The sequence below is a fragment of the Patella vulgata genome, chromosome 1 (genome assembly GCF_932274485.2).
Source record: "Patella vulgata chromosome 1, xgPatVulg1.2, whole genome shotgun sequence".
NCBI lineage: Eukaryota > Metazoa > Mollusca > Gastropoda > Patellidae > Patella > Patella vulgata.
Window position 1 is genome coordinate 30,625,976 of NC_065879.2, and position 25,086 is coordinate 30,651,061.

Sequence of the window (25,086 nt, forward strand, 5' to 3'; positions counted from 1 at the left end):
AAAAAAACGTGATTTTTCGTACAATCAGGGGCCATAATTCATGAAGTTATGCTCCGATATGCACGAATATCGAAAGGAACCAAGATGACTGTGTTATAAACTTACATTTCAAATTTCAACAAAATTAGATAAAAAAAAAATGTGACCTCTATAGGGTCCACAAGCTAAAAACGCGATTTTTCGTACAATCAGGGGCCATAATCCACGAAGTTACGGTCCGATACATGCCAATATCGAAAGGAACCGAGATCTTTGGGAGATAAACCCATATTTTAAGTTTCGTTTAAATCGGATAAAACTTGTGACCTGTAGAGTGTTCACAAACAATGTGGACGGACGGACGGACGTCCGGACAGGGGCGACGACAATATACGCCCACATGAAAATGTGGGCGTATAAAAAAATGCACGTTTTCTTAGAATACCGTTAATTCTGGGTCAGTCGGATAATTATTACCCAGTTTATACGCAAAAGCTTGATCTAGGATGGACGATAATTTAAGTAAATATGTATTGACAGCTGATCAGTACATACATGTTATCACGAAGTTTCAAGCAAAAATTTAAAAAACTTAAACAGAGCTTTTAAGTCTCAAAAAATAAAATTCTGAATCATTTTACTCGATACATTTATTCAAATTTAAATAAGACCTAACCTTTTACACCAAATTACTTATTTCGGAGAGTTCGTATGGTTCTGACATGTGCCGACTTTTCAAAATAGCTTCAAGTGATCCAATAAACATTTTTTTTTTTGCGAAACCCGCAAGGTGGAAACAGAAAAAAAAACATTAATCCGGACAAAAACAAAATTGTTTAACACAAGATTCACGGTGTGAAACCCTAATAAGTATTATTGTCGCGAAACATATGGGCGAATTCTCCTTCACTAGACATTTCTAACCGAATGCACCCAATTTGTAAAGTACCTGTCAATCTAATGCGATATGCAAGTGTTCCATTGAATACTTAAACGTTTCTCAACTGACTTAGAGCATTTAATTTTAGACTGTCTGTTTTTTTATATACATTTCAAAGATTTGGTTACTTGTATAGTTAATTTTTACTTCAATATGCTTACATTCTTCTAACATATAGCAGATCATGACACATGCTGGCATTACACAATGATTTCTCTGGGTTATATTCCTGATTGTTTTCAAATCTGAGTGAAGTTTGTATCACCACTGGCCCGGGACTGTAGAGCGCAGTGGACGCTTACAGCTAGCCCACGGATCCATTCACTTAATTTGAATTGTTCGTTTGTTTGTGATTTCTGCACTTACTATTGAACGTGACTTTTCCTCGGGCAACACTAATGTTTATTTATGATCATGGAAAGGTTGAGACCATTTCTGTATGATCATCTGTAATGATAACTTTGAAAGATAACGGACCGAATTACTTCCTCTTTTTTTTTTTAAAAAACCAGCGGCTGCCAGGCAGGATACGCCCACATTTTCGAGAGATGGACATAGAACAAGCTAACAAGAAAGTGATTTTTCCTACAATCAAGGGCCATAATTCAGGAAATTACAATTCGATATGCGTGAATATCGAAAGGAACCGAGATCTTTGGGTTATAAACTAACATTTCAAGTTTTAAAAAAATCGGATAAAAATTGTGACCTCTATAGGGTCCACAACCTTGATATACCATATTTTTACGCTATTTGAGAAAGAACGGCAGCCATTTTGTCTGTCATTTTTGGGCCGATTTTCACGAAATTCGAACTCAGTCGTCCTTAGGGTGGTGTAACGGTGATATAATAAAACGGTTTTTTTTAAATCTGATAAAAATTATAACCTCTATAGGGTCCACAAGCTAAAAACGCGATTTTTCGTACAATCAGGGGCCATAATTCAGGAAGTTAAGGTCCGGTATGCGCAAATATCGAAAGGAACCGAAATCTTTGGGTTATAAACTTACATTTCAAGTTTCAACAAAATCGGATAAAAATTGTGACCTCTATAGTGTCCACAACCTTGATATACCATACTTTTACGCTATTTGAGAACGAACGGCGGCCATTTTGTCTGTCAATTTTGGGCCGATTTTTACGAAATTCGAACTCAGCCATCCTTAGGGTGTAACGGTTATATAATAATACGTTTTTTTTAAATCGGACAAAAATTATGACCTCTATAGGGTCCACAAGCTAAAAACGCGATTTTTGGTACAATCAGGGGCCATAATTCAGGAAGTTACGGTCCGATATGCGCGAATATCGAAAGGAACCAAGATCTTTGGGTTATAAACTTACATTTCAAGTTTCAACAAAATCGGATAAAAATTGTGACCTCTATAGTGTCCACAACCTTGATATACCATACTTTTACGCTATTTGAGAACGAACGGCGGCCATTTTGTCTGTCAATTTTGGGCCGATTTTCACGAAATTCGAACTCAGCCATCCTTATATAGGGTGTAACGGTGATATAATAATACGTTTTTTTTAAATCGGATAAAAATTATGACCTCTATAGGGTCCACAAGCTAAAAACGCGATATTTGGTACAATCATAAAAAACATGATCATGAATAATTGTCTGTGATACGTTTAAATTGTGCTTAAAAAAAGAAAAAAAAAAGAAAAGAAAATTAACATACTCTGTTAGTGAGAAGTCCAGCATGGTTATAAACATCCGTATAATTTAATCTTTTGGGATGTACAGATGTAATCACGTTACATTCAGGTCTACATTCACTAAGATGAGTCTAAAAAAATAAAAATAATAAATACTGTTCTAAAAAACAAAAAAACGTTTCAGGGTTTCAGGTCATAAAAATCCGGGTTACATTGATGGACAAGTTCGTTGATGTTAATCCACGATTTAAAGAAGAAACCCGTTGAACGAGCTGGTGCGACCAATTCCATTTTTTTAAACTGTAGAAGGGCCTAACATTCATTTATATAGATGGAAGTCACGAGTGGCTCCGTGAGTATAGCACTGGACACTAGTTTACTAAGACGGGTTCGGTGGCCGAATGGTTTAACGGATGCGCTTTGGATCCTAAGGTCTGTCATTGGGTCAAGTGGTGTTGTTTCGATTCAAGTAAGGTCACCTATCCAACCTCGTAGGTTTCTCCGGGTCCTCTAGTTTCCTCCCACTGCAAAAGACCTCTGGTCTCGAAATAACCTTTGGGATGAGTGACCGTTTACTCTCTCGGGGTTGTCCAGTCCAGGCTGGTTTATACTCTTGTCAGTGGTACACTATTGGATAGGGGTCCTGGCAAGGGAAATTGTCTAGTCCCTCGGATGGCACAAAAAAAACCAACAAATTGACATCACGTTAAAGTTACAATTTCATATTTTCTAAGAAAGTCAAAACATAATTATTTCTATGTCTTTTGCTCAATAGGTTGTCAACTCACTATTATACGATCATGGGTGTCATTCTCACACTTAAAACTCATTTACACCGGAAATAATAACACAATTACCTCCCAATTACCTCCCTTGTTTCCTATTCTCGACCATGTGGTAGTTATCTTCAAACGTTGGAATTTGAAGATGAAAATAATATTTTTGCCAATTTGTCAACTGGAAATCTATTTTAGGGCTTTATTTTAATAAATTCTAAAAATATAACTTAAAAATATGAAATTGCAACTTTATGGATTGGGAATGTAAACAAAAGTAAGCCGTAGTGCCACTGTGTATGTCCGTCTGAAAAAAAAATATTAGTCTGGTGGCTGAAGGGGGGGGGGGGGGCACAAATTTATCAGACAAAGTTTTTCTAAAGAAGTTTTTTGCGTAGATTTGTTTACCTATAAAGTATGCGTTTACTGTGAAAATATTGATATACAATACATGATGATTTGCAAAGCATGAAATGTATAGTATTCTACAGTTTTAAATAAGTGTATATGGTGCCACTTGGACAACTGCTTGTATTTTTGGAGGGACAAAAACTCTCAGTTAAAGACATCGGACCCACCCCACCCCAATCCCCATCCCCGTTACTCGAAACAAACCTCAAACACATGATCACTACCTAGAATTGAAATCTACGCAAAAAACTGCTATAGTAAAACTTGGTCTCATAAATTCTCATAAGATACATTATGGGAGAATCGATAATGAGTTGGCTGTTCTCACTATAATGGTTAAAAACTAGATAATGTAAAGGCAATTAACTGAAAATTTCATTCAAATTGATCCACTATGAACCGAGAACTAAGCAGTTGAAATTTCCGGCTAGCCTTGATCATCATTACTAAAGTCAGTACGATAAACAGCATAGTCTCGATTATCCATTTAATCGTTAAATCGTGAAGGAAAGTTATGCAGTAAATCGGCTCATAATCCACTAAAGATCGCAGGCTAGCGATGCCATCTAGAGTTGATTATGGTCTGGATAGGTTAATTAAAAATACATTAGTTAGGAATTTAATAAAGAGATGGTCATTCTTGCTATAATAATTCAAAAATAGATGATAAAAAAAGAAAATATTGAAAATTTCATTCAAATTACTTCATTCTCAGCCAAGTTATCATTGTTTGTAGTCTTGACAAGATGTGTGCATAGTGGTAACCAGGGCACTGGTATAATCGGGTCTAAGCCCCGCTTTCTCATTTTTAAATTAAATTTTTAAATGGCGAACCGTTTTAATCTAGTTAAAATCTCTAGTATCCGATGCCATCGAAAGTCGATTATGGTCTTGTTTTGTTAATAAATGTCTAATTAAAAGTTTATATAACATTTCAGACCCAAAGAAAGACCTACAATAGGCAGCTTTAGCCCTTGCATAATGTATGTTTAATGTCTAATTAATAACTTAGATAACATTTCAGGCCTAAAGAAAGACCTGCAGTAGACAGATTTAGCTCTTGCATAATGTATGTATAGTTTACCTGTATAGGTAGTTGAAATTGTTCGGCTATCTGTCCAACCTTTTTCAGTAGTTCTTCTGAACAACTTACTGCAAATCTTGGAGTTACACAGGGTGTTATTAGTGGATTCTGTAAACAATTCATTTCAAAGAATTTATACATATGTGGTCAAGAAAGCACAATTCCATGAGGGAATTTCAGGACTAACATTGTGGGTAAGGTTAAACTTGCGACTCTCATTGGGTCTATTTCTAAGGACCGATCTATATTTCTCACTTTTTTTCCACAATATAACAATTAACTCTTTTCCTAATAGTTACAAAATGATTGAATACCAGAAGTCAGAAAATATGTAGTTGCTCTTCAATTTTAAACGTCTGCTTACCTCCAATTCTGTTACTGCTTTAACAAATCTGAAGAAAACAATCATTAAAATTGGGGTTTTTTATCCATCAAATGGTGTTATTAATTTTCAAACTTGCATTCAAAATATGTTGGTATTTTTTCTGAAGGACAATTAGACTGTCGTCCAGCAATTCAATCTAGGCTATTATATAACGTCAATCAACTTTGGTAGCCTTTTTTCCTCTCCACGAAATATATATATATGGCTGTGCTCTAACCTACATAACCGAGTCAAAAAACATGGTTCCGGGCTTTAAGAAATAGCCTATACAGAATACAGTTGGAATTGTGAAGTTATATCACAAATCGAAATGAAATGAAATGAAATGGGGTTTAAAGTCCTACTGTTCTGCTCCTATACTGGGCTAATGAAGACGGGCATACGCCATACAGTGTGCTATGAGGGAAATTTTGCTCGGGCAGCGGCACTATCGCCTACTCTTATATCGAATTCCAACTGCCAAGGGATCTTTTACGTGCATTCCAATGTTTACACGGGACCTCGGTTTTTCGTCTCATCCGAAGGACTAGACAGCTGTCCTTGTCAGGCCCTCCGTCCTGCATCACTGACAAGGGACAACCACGTCGGAAAATCGGGATGAACTTTCTCGGCATCACAAATCGAAGCCGGCCAACCGATACACAATGTCTAACGAACAAGCATGCCAAGTTTGATCTCCATCGTACTCGAATTAGTGGAGCCTTAGAGAGCTTTTTTTGAAGAGCGTTGATCAAAGATTAACAACAGCCTCCTGGTTAAAAAATTGACTTGATATTTGTAATTATTAGATTATTCATGAATTCAAGTCTCATCTTGGCGAACGTTTGACCAAACCTGCCATTCTGATCAATAATCAGGACGATCTAGATGTATTAGAAAGTATAATATTGTAGTCTATATTATGTAATATTTTGGTATTGAATATTTTTAAAATACATACGCTTCTGTGCCTGCAACTGATTCTGTTGTATCTTCTATATAGTATTCTGGCGCCTCCATGTCGACATTAACTTTACCAACAAGTGCCCGCTGTCCATATTTCTCTGTATAACAAGATAGGTTGCCAGGCAACAAAACAAACAGCCACAGCAGCTAAGTCGTCTGTGCAGTCAACAAGGGTTGTCGCATGTTTTCTTTTGTCAGTAATGAAACATTTACAACTCACTAAAATCTGATTACGATTAACAACGCATTAAGTAATTATCATAAATTTGTTTCGATTGTTTGTCTCATGACCTTAAACACTGCGTATAAATTCATATTAGTTTTCGCATCTAGCGCGTCCACAAGATATTTCTGGCAGTAATTATCGGAAATCAATAGGTTTCGAAATTTTTAGTCAATCGGATATTAACTTTAGCCTCTAGAGTGTCCACAAGAATTTAAAAGGTGATCAAGGGTCATAGCTCTAGCAGTAATTATCGAAAATCAATAGGATTCTTCCTCTCATGACCGTTAAAGGACAATGTTCGTGTCAATCATTATCACATATGTGATATAACTGGTTAAACCCGTTCCAAATATAATTTTATCACACAGATCATTGCTACGATAGACAAATAAAGAAGGTTTCAACAAACGGAAGTGACGAACGCAAAAGGAAAACACGAGTTATCCTTCTATATAACTGACTGAAGTGACGAGTGATAACAGATACACTAATAATTTCTTCGAAGACCAAAAGTTGTTGTGTCAGACTGTCAATCGGGTATTAACTTTAGCCTCTAGAGCGTCCACAAGCAATTGTGGACGCCAGACGGACGGACAGGCGGGGCGGCGGCATTATACGACCATATTTCAATGAGGGCGTATAAAAATGATTTACGGTTTCATTAACGATGGCCATTATGCGATCAACAATTGAAAGGAAAAGAAAACAGAGATATGGAAAGTAGTTTAGATTCAAAATAATTTGTATATGTACCAACATAAGGGTGAGCAATGAACTTTTGCACATATTTTGAGACGAAAGGTTTGCCACTGCAAGTACTTCATATTTGGAGAAAACTTGATACATTTAGGCTGAAAACTTACCAATAATCTTACAGAGTAAAATAGAAGTGTCAGTATGTATTGTGGCATAGTATGATGCTGTCGTTGTACCATTTTTTAAAAACCTATCCTGCAGAAACACATAAAATATAGCTTGTGTTAAGCCTCCACTGAGAGCATAATCGCGCTTAGCCTCTTCGTTACTTATGAATAGGTTAACGTCCCTCCTTTTCTTCTCCTACCCCATTTTGTAACTAAACAGTATTTAAATAAGTATTATGGGGTTCTTAATACGTGATTACACTTTTCTTGAAAATCGTACACAGGTGTTTCGACATATGCAATGCAATGGGATTTAAAGCCCTACTTTACTGTACCGACGCGGCTAAAGTGTGCTATGAGGGGAATTTTGCCCGGATGCCTACTCCTATATCGATTTCTAAATGCCTATGAGGGGAATTTTGCCCGGATGCCTACTCCTATATCGAATTCTAAATGCCAATGTTTCTTTCACCTACACTGACAAGAGGGAACCACGCTGGAAAATCTCAGAGAGGTTTTTCGGTCAACATCGGGATCGAACCCCGGACCCTGCTTATCGAGTCAGTGCCTTACCTACTGAGTCACAGTGGCTCCCTTCGACATATGCACCCCCCCCCCCTTTTTTTGTAATTGTCAAAAAACGCACATCTGAAAAATGCACACAGTGCACACAGAAACCAGGCATAACTCGATTTAATCAAAACTGCACATCGTTCTGACACTACAATAAATCTAACATATTCAGAACTTTCGTTGAGTTTGTAAATAGACCATGGCGTGATTAGAATAGTTGCCTTATCATTGGCTCGTTACAGTACACAATTAAGAGACGAACACAATGCTACAGATATTTAGTAAAACAAAAACAAAAGAATCGAAAAACGACTTGGAAAAAGATTATTTTATACAGAATGGACATAATTTTGTGTCACACGCTATAGAACTGGTTAACGAAGATCAATATATACGACGACTTTAAAAGGCTCCATACGTTTTAAATACCCCCTCATTTAGTTTATTTTGCTCTTACCAATATTGATAAAAAAAACAGCGGTTGCTAGGTAAGATACGCCCACATTTTGCAAGAGATGGATAGAAAACAAGTTAAAAACAAAAGGGATTTTTCGTACAATCAGGGGCCATAATCCAGAAAGTTATGGTCTGAATTGCGCAAATATCGCAAGGGACTGAGATCTTTAGGATATAAAAATATATTTTAAGTTTTATCAAAATCTGATAAAAATTGTGAACTCTAGTGGATCCACAACCTTCGTATTACATACTTTTACACAATTTGCTTACAAAGAGCGGCCATTTTGTCGGGCAGTTTCGTTTCGATTTTCCAGAAATTCGTATCCAACCTTCATTATGGTGAAATGGTGATATATTTAAACGGTTTTTAAAAACGGATATGCGCAAATAACCGGGAACTTTGGGATATAAAGGTATATTTTAAGTTTCATCAAAATCTGATAACAATTGTGACTTCTAGAAGGTCCACAACCTTGGTATGACATATTTTTACACTGTTTTCGTACAAGGAGCCGCCATTTTGTAGGGCAGTTTAGGTCCGATTTTCATGAAATTGGAACTGAACGATCATTAGGGTGTAACGATGATAAATTTAAACTTTTTTTTTTAAATCAGATAATAATTGTGACCTAAAAACGCGATATTTCGTACAACCAAGGGCCATAATTCAGGAAGTTACGATCCGATATGCGGTGTAATACTATATACCGGAAAACACCGGCGAACTTACGGAAAACTACCGGAAAACACCATGTTATACCGAATACCAGAAAACACCGGAAAAACACTAAATACCGGGTTACCTATTTAGGGTGTTTTCTGATATTTAGTGTGTTTTCCGGTATTTAGTGTTTTTCCGGTGTTTTCCGGTATTCAGTATAACATGTTTTTTCCGGTAGTTTTCCGGTGTTTTTCGTTGTTTTCCGGTATATAGTATTATCGGATATGCGCCAATATAGAAAGGAACCAAAATCTTTACGTTATAAACGAAAATCCGATCAAAATTGTGACCTCTAGAGGGTCCACAACCTTGATATACTATATGTTTACACTATATTATTTTCACAAAATTCGAACTCAATCAAACTTACGGTGTAATAATAGGCGGCAATATAGAAAGGAACCAAGATCTTTACGTTATAAACATGTATTTCAAGTTTCATGAAAATTGGATCAAAATTGTGACCTCTAGAGGGTCCGCATCCTTGATATACCATATGTTTACACTACACTATTTTCACGAAATTCGAACTCAACCAACATTTCAGTGTAATAATTGTGACCTCTAGAGGGACCACAAGCTAAAGCTAAAAACGCGAGTTTTCGTACAATCAGGGGCCATAATTCAGTAAGTTACGATCCGATATGCGCGAATATCGAAAGGAACTAAGATCTTTGGATTATAAAGATGCATTTCATTCAAGTTTCATCAACATCAGATGAAAACTTTGACCTCTAGAGTGTCCACAAGCTAAAAACAAGATTTTTTCGTATAATCAGGGGCTATAATCTTCGAAGTTATGGCCTGATACATACCAATATCGAAAGGAACCGAGATCTTTTGGAGATAGACCTATATTTCAAGTTTCGTCAAAATCGGATAAGAATTGTGACCTGTAGAGTGTCCACAAACAAATTGGGGACGGACGTCCGGACTGACGAACAGGGTCGACGACATAATACGTCCACATGTAAATGTCGGTGTATAAAAAGTGGTATTAATTTCTTTATCCAACAACGCAGATTATATTGATCGATCACGTTCTCGAAAACCTTTTCTTTAACAAACACGTGAAACGGGGAAGATCGAAAATAGAAAAAGTATTATACTAACCACAACTTTGCTATACACATCTCTAGCGAATTCTGTATCTTTAAATCTCGCTTCTGTTGGAAATGTATAACAATCTAGCCAATCCAGTAAACCTTTATCCATTCCTTTACCACAGAAGGTATACTGAGAAGCATGGGCGTGAGTATCAACAAATCCAGGTATAATAAACTGACTGAATTATATAATATACAAATATTTACTCAAATAATAGAATTCATATATAGTTTATAAGTGTGAATATTCTAACCGCGATAACAAAGAGAGGGTTAATAATTTTTTACTACTGGAAGCATTATTTACGGGTGATGTTAATTGTAGGCCGGTTGGGGAGGTTCGAGAATTTCCCATGAGTATTTTGGGGGAATACCAACTCCAACCCTAGCCCTTTTTTAGAAGAATGAACTTGGATCCAATTTACATTTTACCCCTCTTAAAAGAGTTAGGATTAGGGTTTGTACTCATTTACATAAAGCGGCCACTGTGGCTCAACTTGGGTCCAATTTACCGTCGGAAATTCCCGAATCTCCCCAACCGGCCTACAATTAGCATCGCCGAAAATTTACAAGGCGTCGCTATGGCAAACAATATTTGATGCGGGAAAATACCACTGTTATAAGTTATTCTCCCCCCCCCCCCCCATGGCATTAATGATTCCGCCAGACAGTGTTTTGATTGCATCAACCAATTATGAGACAATTACAGAAGCTTTACAGTTGGCCACCAGTCCATAAAATCGATTTTATTGCGAGTTTTTATTTCTGGAATAATCCTGTAAATGATAAAAAAAAGACTCTCTATCGGTAGTCAAGACAGTCAAAAAATGATTTTACTGATGTACATGTAGAAAGACTGTCGTACATAATGCATGCATTGATTGTTAGAAACATAGAGAATATTCAGATAAGAAATGGCACGGACTGTTGCAGAAAACCACGCCCAAAGACGACAATCTGGTGAGATCGATTGTTGATTGGCCAGCACGCCTCTACCGCACGAAAATAGTTCCAAACGTATTTTCCTCAAAGAACTCACTGGTGACCGAACAGGTATTCATCTCATCAGGTTGTCGTCCCTATGGATTGTTTCTTATCTAAATATACCCTAAAGTTCTTAAAGTTCACGAGCGCATTATGAACGAAAGTCTGGTTATGCCAGAATGAAAAAAAAATCACAACTTATATGGACCGGTGGTCAACTGTAAAAGGTCTGCGATTCCTTACCAGGTGGCTGATGCTCTTCAAACAACAGCTGACGGAATCTGTAATTATTTGGAACAATAGAAAAAAGTATTAATTTTACAGAGCGGTCTTAAACTTTTTACATGACTGTAGAGATAATATCATTGCAAAACTAGGTCCTTCCAAATTCGTTTTTCTTTCCAGGAGCTTGCTTTCATACTCACCGCAGTGACACATCTACAATGATGGATGGCTTTTAAAGTTTAACGACCGGAATTTTAAAAATACACAATGCATCTATAGCAATCCGTAATCTGATATTACAAAGATCTTATTTTTTGTACAAATTTACCTAGAAGGGGTTGAAATACAAATGCCCGTATAATAAAAATAATAAATACCCTGATGTAAGGTATTTAACAACATTGTTTGGTAGTTGATATTCTTCTAATCTGTCCCTTATCTTGTCTTCATTGTCAATAAATATTATCTACAAAATAGTCATGAAGAAATTATAAAACATTATGTCGACCATAATAAGTACTAAAGTAGATTTGTTTGCAAGTTGACTAATTTTCGCTTAAACTTGTCATTATTATAACAATTTGTATGGAAAGGATTCTAAGTTTCTGAAACTCGTGTCTGAACCTTACGATATTAGCAATATAAATATATAATTTCATACTTATATTCCAGGCAAGATAATATTAGTGCGGGCAGATTTTGCTGCAACAGAAATACCGACCACCAAAAAAAAATCCCAGTCAAAATTGGCCAAAATCCAACTATCGTAATATGGTCGAGTTTGGTATCAAAATATATCTTTTCGGGGTAGCTGATTACATTTTCATAGAAAAATTGTAATTAGTGATACCGCTGAATATTGGGTCATTCAAGATGGCTGTCGGTTTGGGCGGGTAAATTGGTGTCAAAATATACGTTTTCGGGCTAGCTGAATTCATTTTCGTACATATTTCGTGGTTCCCCTGTGTCAATACAGAAATAAATCCAATTAGGGATTTAGATTTCCGATTAGGGATTGGGGATTAAGGATACTCCTGTCTTAGACCTAATACGATAGCATTCATCCAGTATCAACTAAATTTCATTTGGAAACTCTGAACTACGACTAGGGCCACTCCCAGCTCATTGTGGTAGCAACGTAGCGGATATGTCGACTGGGGCCAATCTCAGCTCTCCGCGGACGCATCGTAATGGGCGTATCTTAGCTTGGTCAGCAAAGAATTTATTTCACGAAATGATGAGACACAGATAGATCATGAACTGCCCACCGTAATCCCGAAAATAACTCGTATTGTAGGCTTTATTAAGGCTGATAAGCTAAGAAAAAATGGCCGTGATTTCGAGTTCGGTGAAAAATACCATGTGGAATGTTACAAATTTTACAATAAGTCGACTAACATTGCAAGTGGAGAAATCTGTACCGAGGTCTAGACGGTCCATGGTGCCAAAGTTCATTTTTATTGTCTTTTATATGGTCTGAAGAAAATATTAGAGGTCTATTGGAGTATAGAAAATCGGTGACCACTGTTACAACAGTAAATAATAGAACAACTATTTTGTCAGCATGCCAAGACAGGACAAATGACAGCTGGACAAAATTAATGTAACCGTCCATTAATTCATTGTTCTGTATAAACAAATCAAAAGTGAGACTGGTGCCGCTAAATAAATGACACTCATTAATTACTTGCAAATTTAACATTTATATAAAGCATCTAGCAGTCAAATTGTTTATCACTCTGCGTAACCTAAACAAAAAATGTTCATTGTCGAACTTAGTCAAGATATTGATTGATTGAAACTATACACCAAGTTTTACCCGCCACCTCAGTGAGCTGAGAGTGGCCCCTTTCACAGTGAGCTGAGAGTGGCCCCTTTCACAGTGAGCTGTTAGTGGGGCCAGAGGTAGGACAGAGAGTACAAATGGAATTTAATTAATGCTTAATGAATACCAGACTTGATTCTATCATTAATCCCACAATCTCTAAGTTATATTTATAGCACGACTTTCATGAGTTAACAGGTTTAAACATCGAGACCGCAGGTCGAGATGTTAAACCTCTTAACGAATGAAGGGTGCTATAAATGACTTGTAACATTGACACCTGCTCAACATGCTTGTTGTTATTGCACAGAAAACCCACCCCACTTCTCTATATGATTTCTACTAAAACTAGTGTAAACCAGCAAAAGAGTGCAATAACATTGAACATATCTAGTTATTGCACGGTATAACTAATAGTTACCAAAATTTGTATGGAAATGGTTTCAGCTAGCCCGAAAGGATATATTTTGAAACCAAATTCGATCATATAATGATAACTGGGTAAAAAGAGTCATTTTCCAACCAAAATTGGCGGCCATTTTGTATTTTGTCGAATTTGACCCATTTGGATACGGATTTCGGACTGGGACCCTTTTTATTATTTTTTTTTTGGGGGGGGGGGGGGTAATATACGTCTAGACCGACGATAAATCCTGGTCGACATTTATATTGCAGAAACTGCCCGGGATGATTCGGAATTGAGTTAAAATGCCTTGACTATTATAGATATTTATGTACCCTAGTTCACAAAGCATTCTCAGACATAAGTTAAGGATTTATTCAAAATTGACTTATTTTAACTCAAATATAGCCCTTTATAAAAAATTTAAAAAAAATTGTTGTGAACGTATATGAACGTATATTGTCGTCGCCCCTGACTGTATGAAAAATCACGTTATAGTTTGTGGACACTCTAGAGGTCACATTTTTATCCGATTTAGATGAAACTTGAAATATATTTTTATAACCCAACGATCTCGGTTCCTTCCGGTATTGGCGCATATCGGACCACAACTTCCTGGATTATGGCCCCTGATTGTACGAAAAACCGTTAAACCATAATGATGACTGAGTTCCAATTTCGTGAAAATCGGACAGAAATAATGTTAAAGTACTAATATCAAGGATGTGGACCCTCTAGAGATCACAATTTTGATTCGATGTTGATGAAACTTAAACTATATGTATACATCCTAAAGATCTTGGTTCCTGTCGATGTTCGCGCATATCGGACTGTAACTTCCTGGATTATGGTACCTGTTTTTACGAAAAATCACGTTTTTAGCTTGTGGACACTCTATAGGTCACAATTTTTATCCGTTTTTAAAAACCGTTTACATATATCATCGTTACACCATAATGATGGCTGGGTTCGAATTTCGTAAAAATCGGAACGAAACTGCCAGAGAAAACGGCCGCTCCTTGTACGCAAAAAGGGTAAAAGTATGTAATACCAAGATTGTGGACCCTATAGAGGTCACTTCCTCGATTATGACAATAAATTCGCGTTAACAAAATAGTTTATAAAGTCTAGTATTGATGGCGATATTAGCGACCTTTGATTTTGGCTTGCTGTCGTACTGTTGTCTTTTCGCCTCAGAAGTTGATGTAGTCTCTACTTTCAAGGTCACTTTTCGACTTTCGTGTTTTGAAGGGGCGAAAAGTAGAAATTATAAATGGTAGTTATAGGCTTCCATAAGATTGTAAGACAAAATAAACATTTTACCATCGGTTCACGAATGCCTTTAAGTGCCATTTATAACAAGGGACTAGAAGGACGGGGCTAGATATATTCCACAAGTAACTCAAACGGTTACGTCATATTCCTATCTGGAGAGCATGCGCAATAAATACTAAATCAGTTTATGTACATTCATATTACATTATTATTTGTGTTGCGAACCATTTGTGTCAATTTCTAGGTCCTAAATATTAGCGAGTTAGCTCTTTTAAATAACAAATACATGTAGATTGTTTTGGGGTGACCTTTTCCCTGTATGTAAATAATCAGTAAATGTTCATATTTTTGCTCCAAAATAGATAATTTTGGATCAAATTTTCTTTTACTGATAATTGATAAGTTCGTAAATAGTATTGTACGATGGATCAATAGGCCATTAATATTTCGATATTGGCCCCTTTCTATAGAAATCAATATATAATTGGCAAGAGTTATACAATCGTAATGTGCTCAACAACCCTTGTTTTACTTATGAATATTTATCTCCCCAAGAAAAAGTTCCAAAATCATTTAATTGGTTAACATCAAATTGGTCAATATCAAAGTATATGAGTAAAATAATGTAAGATATTTTATACCCTGGCTTAGACAAGCTGCTGTAGATATTACATCAAATTAATAAGCTTATTATTACATAATGTAATATTTGAATCAATTTTTTTAAATTTTATTAAATTGTTATTAAATTTGTTTATTTCTGTGTTTAATTTGATTAGTTTTTCTTATTCTCTTATTCAAATTTCATAGAATCTGATTCCAAACCCATCTAGCTTTAGTGTTACATTCTAAATATATAGAGCAGTGTAATATGACACTTATACAATACACCATCTGAATAGATAATAATTGGGCTACAATTTATTGTCTTTGAGAGGTTGATGACAGGATTCTCTTCAACAAATCTTTGAGGTCACATTCCAAAACTTGAAGAAATCTGGCTGATTTCTAGTTGGTCTTAAGACTGTATGTGCAAAATTGGTGTTTCTGGATTAAAGATGTTTCTCATAAACAGTGATTGAATGTTAAGTAAATTCTTAAAGATACATTATGGGAGATTAGATAAAGAGCTGGCAGTTCTCACTATAACAGTTAAAAACTAGATAATGTAAAGAAAATTTGCTGAAAATTTCAGTCAAATTGATCCACTCTGAACCGAGATTTTAGCGATTGAATTTTCGGCCTAGCCTCGATCATCATTACTAAAGACGGTACGATAAAAAACATAGTCTCGATTATTCATTTCATGATTAAATCATGGATGGAAATCGAACAACAATTCGGAACCTAATTCAATAATTTATATAACATTTCAGGCCTAAAGAAAGACCTGCAATAGGCAGATTTAACTCTTGCCATGGGCGTCACCCCCCCCCCCCCCAAAAATTGTTTTTCGGGGGGGGGGGGGTCTGAATATACTTGGACCCCCCAAAAATTTACATAGTAGGCCGTAACTCCCATTTATTTACAACAATTATTTGGATTAGTTAAGATTCTATCTGTATAAAACAATGTACAAATTAAAACATAAACACTTATGTTTACTTTTTGAAATCCATTTATAATACACAAAATACTTTAAATATCTATACAACTTTCTTGTAAATGTCAATGCATATATATATATATATATATATATATATATATATATATATATATATTATTGTAGTTAACAAGGTGATTGTCAAATATGCATCCTCATAAACTAAAGTTATGTGATCAAATTTTGTTTCATTTGGATCCTCCTCATAAAAATTCCCCTACTAAACTCTCTTTGTCATGTTGTTCATAACTCAAGTGTAACATTCAATATGTAAAAGTCATGAAAAAAATATTAATACGGAACCCCCTGACTTAAACATGATAAACATTGTATTGGTGTGATGTTTTAGTTAAACCCCGTAAAATATGCCAAAACAGTCTTTACAGAAGACTGAAACTTTAAAAAAATTTATGGGGTGCCCCCCCCCCCCCCCCCCCCCAGATGGGAGAATGACCCTCCCACATTCTCCCTATCGCAATACATCGGCTGATCTGCAGCCTCGTGCCTCCGGCGTCACAGATTGTCAACATTTTATATAATTTCATTTGCGGACCCCCCAATATATATACTATTCAAAAAAAGTAGGGGATATTTGATTTTTAAGTGTTATTAAAGTCACCTAATGAAACTGACGAAGAAACAAATGACAAAATGAAATGAAGTTCACATTCATCGATTTATTCCAAATGATCGTGAGACTAAGTAAGGCACAGACTGACCATTGTAAGGGTAAAATGATACCCGGGGTCAAACAGCAAAGTTACCGCAGCATCACAACCAAGTCAGTAACGGGTAAATCCTCCTCTGTTTGCCAAACAAGCATTGATCCGACGTGGCATACTCCTAATGAGACGTCTAAGGTCATTTTGGTCCAGATTGTCCCATTCCTGTTGCAATGCAGCAGCAAGTTCTTGGACATTGGCAGGACGTTGTTGACGTTGACGTAACCTCTGTCCAAGCATGTCCCAGACATGCTCGATGGGGGAGAGGTCGGGACTCAGTGCTGGCCAAGGTAATGTGGTGATGTTCTGTTGTTGGAGGTAACCTGTAACGATCCTGGCCCTGTGACATCTTGCGTTGTCATCCTGGAAGATGAAACGGCGGCCATGACGTCGTGCGAACGGCACAACATGGACTGCCAAGATGTTGTCCCGGTACTACTGGCCTGTAACACGCCCTGCAACAACATGTAAAGCCGTTCTTCCAGCAACAGTGATGCCTCCCCACACCATAACAGAACCATCCCCAAATCGATCATGTCTGATGACGTTAACGTCTTGGAAGCGCTCGTTTCGACGACGCCACACCCTCCTACGTCTGTCCAAAAAATCAACAGTGAACCTTGACTCATCTGAAAACATCACATTGCTCCAGCGTCGATTATCCCAGTGTTGACGATCCCTACACCAACGACGTCTTGCCTGAATGTGATGATCTCTCAAACAAGGGATCACGCGAGGACGTCGGGCGCGAAGGTGACCTCTATGCAGTCGATTCCGAATCGTCTGGCCACTCACTCTCACACCAGTGTCTGTTTGAAGACGAGCGCTGATCTGATTTGCTGTGATGACACGATTTCTCAAGGCCAAGGTACGGATAAATCGATCCTGGGCTTGAGTTGTCGCCCTTGGTCGACCTGAGCGTGGTCTGTCCTGTACAGATTGTGTATCACGGTATCTTGACCATAGCCTGCTTATGACAGACTGAGAAACATTCATCGTCCGCGCCACAACCGCCTGTGTTGTGCCGATCTGTAGCATGCCAAGGGCACGTAACCTTTCATTTTAGGTAAGCCGACGCATATCAAAATTTGTTTTCTGGTCACTAAAACAATTAAACTGATGTTTCCACCCTGGAATTCAATGTCACAATGACTGTAACATTCAAAGTCAGAGTCGTGCAAATCTTGGGTTGGACCCCCATGATGATCCCAAGCATCACCTGCATTCCATGCGGTAGCTATTGGTGCGTTTGGGCGTCACATGTAACTGGAAATGTTTCTTCTGTTAGGTTCTATAGTGACTGTTTTCATAGTCATTTGCATATTTTAGTATTATGCCCCCAAAATCAAATATCCCCTACTTTTTTTTAATAGTATATAATTCACGGCTACGCCTCTGGCTCTTGCATAATGTATGTTTAACTAGTCTAAGAATGCTTTGTGAACTCGGGGCGCGTTTTCTGCGTTTGTCAATATAGACCTATTTGTTGTTTTGTTTCCTTTATCATTATTATTTACCATACAGTGGCGTAATAATTTTTCCCTGTCAACGTGGACGGTGAAAAGATTGATTATAACCCTACTCATTGTTCAGATAGTGATCTCGAAATTCACAGTTAGTGTCATCAGTCTTTGGTCAAAGCTTTTGAGATCATTTTTTTAATCGAAATTTTATGCGTAGGTATTTTACCAGTGTCCCCCAAAAATTGATAGCCACATTTTAAAAATGCTCGTGGTGGGTTTTTTTTCGTTGTCAGACAACTCCTTTATGTTTATTACTACTCATCTTTTTCATCTTCTTCATGGAGTCAACGCCCTTTGAAAAAAAGTTTAATGACCGTTTTCCATGTATGCGTTTCCGCGCGCGTTTATATTTGCATTAAACCGACTATTTCGCCGACGAAAAGGTATACATGAAAACGGCAATCTGTTTAACAGAGGTATTGCGAAAGCCTTCTTATAGCTCTGTATAAGAGGACTTTTAAGTTCAAATGCCTTATACATGTGACGTCACATCACAAGGCGTCGATATTGGCTCGATGGTGTGTGTAATTGTTTACATAACGTAACTGGTCCAGGCAGAATGATGTCTTTTATACCCATTCATAGTAAACAGGAAATATTTTTATCCAGATATAGCTCAAACACCTTTCTTTATTTCTCTAATACTTAAAAAAAATGTTTTCGAATATAAGACTTGATCTTGCTTTAACTCCGTAGTGCGTTGTAAAACTCACAGTCTATGACAACAAGGAGGTGTATAGTTTACTTACGACAGCAAAAAAACGTGTTATCGTCGCTGACATCGAAAATAGATAGCATATTGAGGGTAGTGCGAACGTAGTGCTCGGATGAACACCCAAAATGGGCGATCACCTGGAACGGCATTTCCCAGTCGCATCATAACGCCGATGATTGGACTTGAATCTATATTTTAATAGATTGTATATATATATATATATATATATATATATATATATATATATATATATATATATATATATTGAAAATCAATAGACTTCTCCGTTTGAACGAGGCCACCCATGGTAATTTCATAAAAGATATCCGGATCACTATAGTCTTCAGTGTACTAACAAGACATATGAACCACAGACAGAAGTGTCAGCAATATTACAAGTACATAAAAATGTGAGCGTATAAAAACGAAAATTTTATTTCCCACCCACATCAAAGAGGTTATTTCCCTTTTAACATTTTCCTTTAATTTTGCACTTACCGTATCGCGCTGAACACCAATAATTGTATTTTCTAAAATTATTAATGGATCTTTATCAGTTGAATGGATAAATGTTCCACAAAATACTTGTGTTGATGCCATCTATGCCTTTAAAATGTCAAATCAACAGATCATTCTAATTACAGCTCCTTTAATATTAGTGCAAAAATGTCGACTGTGACAAGTTCAAACTGAAGAATAGAAAATGCCTTTGTAGTCTTGCTTGTCTATTCCCATTTACATAAACACTGGACACAACATAGGGTTCTTCACAAAGATTAAATGTAGGCTATAATCTAGCACCCGCAATCCATGTGCATCAAAATAGAAGCTTGACAAACCCTGTGATCCGCACAATTTTCTTTGTTCAACTTCAACTTGATGGTTTTCAAGCAATGGGTACGAAAACAAGCAGAACGTGTTTTTAACCTCGCTATTATCATTTACAATAATAGAACTCGCCCTCTATTTGTTCTCACTCACGCCTGCCTAATAACCTGTAGACAGCATTATACAACAGTGGGTGATTTTAATAACATATGAAAACAAAATTTTCTATTGAAATATTTGTGTACATGTATATTTATTCAATTCATTGCATATACATGTACATACAGGTAGGATACTGTTTGTATGAATGTATTGTGTTGTCTATGTAATATGTATTATTAAATGTATATTGACTATGCCTAAATGTATATGTATGCATGCTGTCAATAATGGACGTTTTGATGCAATATGATGATGAGTTAGTTGTATTTTACGTCCGCTTCCACCGAGGTGATATCGCAGACAATGACGTGTTATGTGTACAAGGTGCATTAATTTACAATGTGATTAGTGAGAAATAATAGGATAATTAGGTTTTCATATATATGTACATAGGACAATAAACAACAGTAGGATAACATGTGCAAAGGACGAAACAGGTGCCAGTAGACATTCACAAGCATGCGATTTGACGGAACAGACATGGACAAAGACGGACATTTTCACAGACATAGACATATTATGTACATATATATATATTTTGGGTCGTTTGGGTTGGTCTGGTCGTTCTGTCCGGTAGAATGGCAGGGCGGTGCAACTCTACCTTGGGGCTTTGTTGGTGAGTATGAGTCCTGGTCCATTCTTCCTTCCATTTGGGTATGTTGTCCGGTATGGTGGCGTTGTTACATCTTTATTTCTGTTATTCATTCCTTTTATTGTTGGTTCTCTGAAGGAAGAATCCAGCACCTGAAAAAGAAAGCTAGAGAAAAGAGAGTATCTGATCTTACTGTGGTTTTATGGTTATTTTTGTCTAGTAAGGCTTCGTGGGGGGGGGGCGGGGAATCATTATAAACTAATAATAAAAAATAGTAAGTGAGAGTAAAAGAAAATAGAGTGTTAACTGAATTGCAGATAAATAATAAGAATAATAAATTACTCATGAATTATATTAATGGTAGATTAGTGGTTTTATTATAAATGTAGGGAGGTTTACGCTTCCTTCTAGAGGACATTTTTGCGCTCCACCCTACTGTTAATTAATTGGTTTTATTAGTTGATTTATTAATTTTATCGGAGTTATGTTAGTTGTGTAAGGCGGTTTACGCTTCCTTCTAGAGGACATTTTTGCGCTCCATCCTACTGTTAATTGGTTGGTTTTATTAGTTGATTTATTAATTATATCGGAGTTATATTAGTTGTGTAGGGCGGTTTACGCTTCCTTCTAGAGGACATTTTTGCGCTCCACCCTACTGTTAATTGATTAAATTCATTATTTTATATATTTGGTCATCCCTATGTTCTCAATAAAATCCCAGACAAGTTGTGATGTCCAGTGTCTATCGTCGGCTTGTGCAGAAAGGAGTGATTTGAGACAGAGGGTGTTTCCCCTCTCTGCTAGATTCTTAATTACAGATTGTTCAATTGATTGCAGTCAATTAGCAGGTGAGACGTGGTCGCGATTTGTCCACATGGGCATTTAATTGGTGTATAGGTGAAGTCTTTTATTACATTTATCGTTTTAAGCCTCGTGATGAGTTTGCATATTTTGATTGATGGATGATTGGTGTAAACCTTGTCTACAAGATTGCTATCAATTTGATAGCGATGAGTATTCTCTTGTTTTAGACGGGTCTTCCATGCATTTTTAATTTTATCTTTGGCTATGCTTGTGAATTCCTGACTGCTGTATTCTAAATTTTCTATATCAGTTAATGCCAACCCTTCCTTGGCTAGCTTGTCAGCCTGTTCATTGCCGAAGATATTGATGTGGGAGGGGATCCATGCAAGGACTACCTCTCTTCCGTTATTTTTGATTGTTTGAATAATATCCCTAATTTGGTGGATTATGTCCTGTCTGCTTTTGGAATAGTCTGATTCGATGGATTTAATGCTACTTAGTGAGTCTGATAGGATAACGGCCTTTTGGTGTTTTTGGGTGGCAAGCCATTCTATTGCAGTTTTAATGGCCATCAATTCTGCGGTGTACACAGAGCAATGTTCTGGTATCCTTTTCCTGATGTTTAGCTTTGCTTTGGGTAGTCGCATGGTTCAATGGTTAAGAGTAGTACATAATATATATATAGCATGCCAACCTGAATATACTTTGTTCGATCCCGATGCCATTTTAACAGTAACATGACAGCTGGTACGATTTACCCAATACTACCCAATACTACTCAATACAACCCAATATCACCACATACTACCCAATACTACAACATGATGCGAAATAGACGTACATGTATCTTGATTTTCTTCAAAAATAGAGAGTTATATCGCGGGAAATGTTCTTCAAATGCGATACCAATGTCTGGCTGTTCCATTTGCCTCCCTATACCACCCCAAACAAGTCTATAATAACCCACTACTACCAAATACTCATCAAATACTACCCAATATGATCACATAACAAACTACTATTGTCAAATAAAAGCACATTGGTATAATTACTGCAACGAATATTCGATATCTTGCAGAAAATTGAAATGTTTACCTATAGTTATTTCCCTTTACAAATTGATTTTAAATTGCTAGTCGGTTTTAGCTTTGCGGTAGGTTTCAAAGACGACAAACTTAAAATAAGAAAAACAAGTATGACGATATACCATATTTTATTCCCAAACTGACCCATCTGTCTCTCACCACTTGTTAAGGTCGTCTGTCAAACAAGGTGGGTTTTCTCGGGTCCCCCGGTTTTATCTAACTGTTAAAAACCCCTTCGCGCAAGCGAGTTAATAAAATAATATTGAACTATTATGTTAGTCCCGAAATAACCTAGTTTGTGTCGATTGTTTGTATTTATTTTAAAATTAATGCTTTAACAAAACAATTGCATAATGTTTATACAGTATTCATTTTTTATGTCAACTATTAAGTTATTGCGTATTTACTTACTGCACGATGTTTTATTTTAAAATTAACGAAATTGCACATGTTTCTTTCCAGTGTGTAATTCTCGAGACGACACTTCTCAGTTCATCAAAACTATCATTTGCGGCCTGTTACAGCTCTGTCGGTTTCTTTGATAATCAAAATAAACCAGAAATTGATTACCCAATCAACAAACTTAACCCCATGGATTAGGGTTAGGGTTCGGGTTAGTATTCCCCTAAATACTCATTTGTATAAAGCGGCCATTTTGGTATGAGTTCTGGCTTGTTCTGGAATTTGTTGCTTCTAGTGGTGATAATATTTGTACCGTGCGGTAAGGACGACCAGCCCTCGATAAACTACTAGAAGGTTTTATTACTCAACAAATACCTTCTCGAAGTATGTAATAAAATCTAATCGGGTGCATGAAGAGGATGCATTTTATGTTTACTGTAAATTAGACTTGCAAATGACCGGCTCACACCCCGAGTCCTTTATCTATCTCATTTTAAACCCCCAAACCAATAAAATCCCCAAACCGCACATTTGCTAAAGTAAAGAATAATTTGAGAAAGTGTATTATATAAAGGTCGATAAATACATAAAAAAAATAGAAGTATGGCAAGTTTATACAGAATTGACAAATAAATTGACGAGGAGAGCATCTGGGTTATATGATATTGTAAAAAATGTTATCCCGAGAGGCGTCCCTGTTGTAACGAAGGCATATGTCCCAGGCCCTTTAATTATTAGTAGATTAACACCTCCATAAACAAGATCCGGTCTACGGAAATAAGATCTCATGATACTTAGAGAGAGGGAGATAGATTGGGTTAAACGTCCACTTGGCACCATCTAGGTCGTTTCGGGAATAACATATCATGGTTCAAATTTATTTCAATAATTCGCATTCGCGTATACATAGGGGTCTTTGGCAATGTGAAGAATCTGGATGACCTGGAGAAAAATCACTCCTTGTCACGTACACACGGGGAATTGAAACCACGCTACTTGACTCGACTCAATGACAGCTCTTATGACCTAACGCGCATGTGTTAAACCATTCGCCCCCCCCCACCCTTGATCAGTCTTATCCCCAACTTGTTTGCTCAGACATAAGACATTTAAAGGAGTTAAGTCTCTAACTCAACATTTTCCATAATATTCGAAATTAAAAACACAAATTAGAATTCAATATTGGTCAATTTCAATCAATAATGATGTTGTTATCTTGCCTTGAAACTATAGGATGCTAATATCTAATATTTAAGACACAATTAACATTTTATAATCAAAGTCGTATACTCTATGGTTTCGGTGCCATTTTGTAATGAACAAATAAAAACATCATACAACACAATGTGGAAGTAATTAAAAAAAACGTGTAAACGACTGCCGTTCAATTTGAATTATTCACATATTTCATTGAACATAATTTATTAGAAATTACATTTTTTTTTTTTAAAAATTGAATATAAATCACTTTACATATATTCATTTTACATTAATATGTGCTTTTAGACCATTTTTGTCTATTTCAAGTTTTTTAAAAAATAGGGTCATACGTCCTTTAATGTAGGCTATAGAGATCTATAAAAAGTAGATAACATATAATCGTTATGTGTAACGCCGGGACACCATGCTATTGTACGCAAATACAATCACAAACACTCTAACACGGTGGAAACTTTATTTTTAATGAAGTAAGCCCCTCTTGTTATTCTATATACATGTATAAGGGGGTAAATTGTACATTTACAGCTCCATGGTGACAACAGGCAAAGGTCACTTACATATGGTCTCTTGAATCAGGTGTC

General features: G+C 36.5%; 1 protein-coding gene across 1 annotated transcript in view; it reads right to left on the bottom strand.

Moving 5' to 3' along the window:
* Positions 1–20,369, bottom strand: part of LOC126828169 (guanine deaminase) — a 35,853-nt gene extending 15,484 nt beyond the window's left edge. Inside the window, exons 1-8 of the mRNA XM_050557782.2 lie at positions 19,910–20,369; positions 11,723–11,811; positions 10,144–10,315; positions 7,278–7,365; positions 6,184–6,286; positions 5,223–5,250; positions 4,859–4,966; positions 2,611–2,718 (exon numbers count right to left, since the gene is read on the bottom strand). Of these exons, the coding sequence (XP_050413739.1) occupies positions 2,611–2,718; positions 4,859–4,966; positions 5,223–5,250; positions 6,184–6,286; positions 7,278–7,365; positions 10,144–10,315; positions 11,723–11,811; positions 19,910–20,011 (798 nt within the window). The 5' untranslated portion in view covers positions 20,012–20,369. The remainder of the gene's footprint in view (positions 1–2,610; positions 2,719–4,858; positions 4,967–5,222; positions 5,251–6,183; positions 6,287–7,277; positions 7,366–10,143; positions 10,316–11,722; positions 11,812–19,909) is intronic.
* Between the last annotated feature and the right edge of the window lie 4,717 nt (positions 20,370–25,086).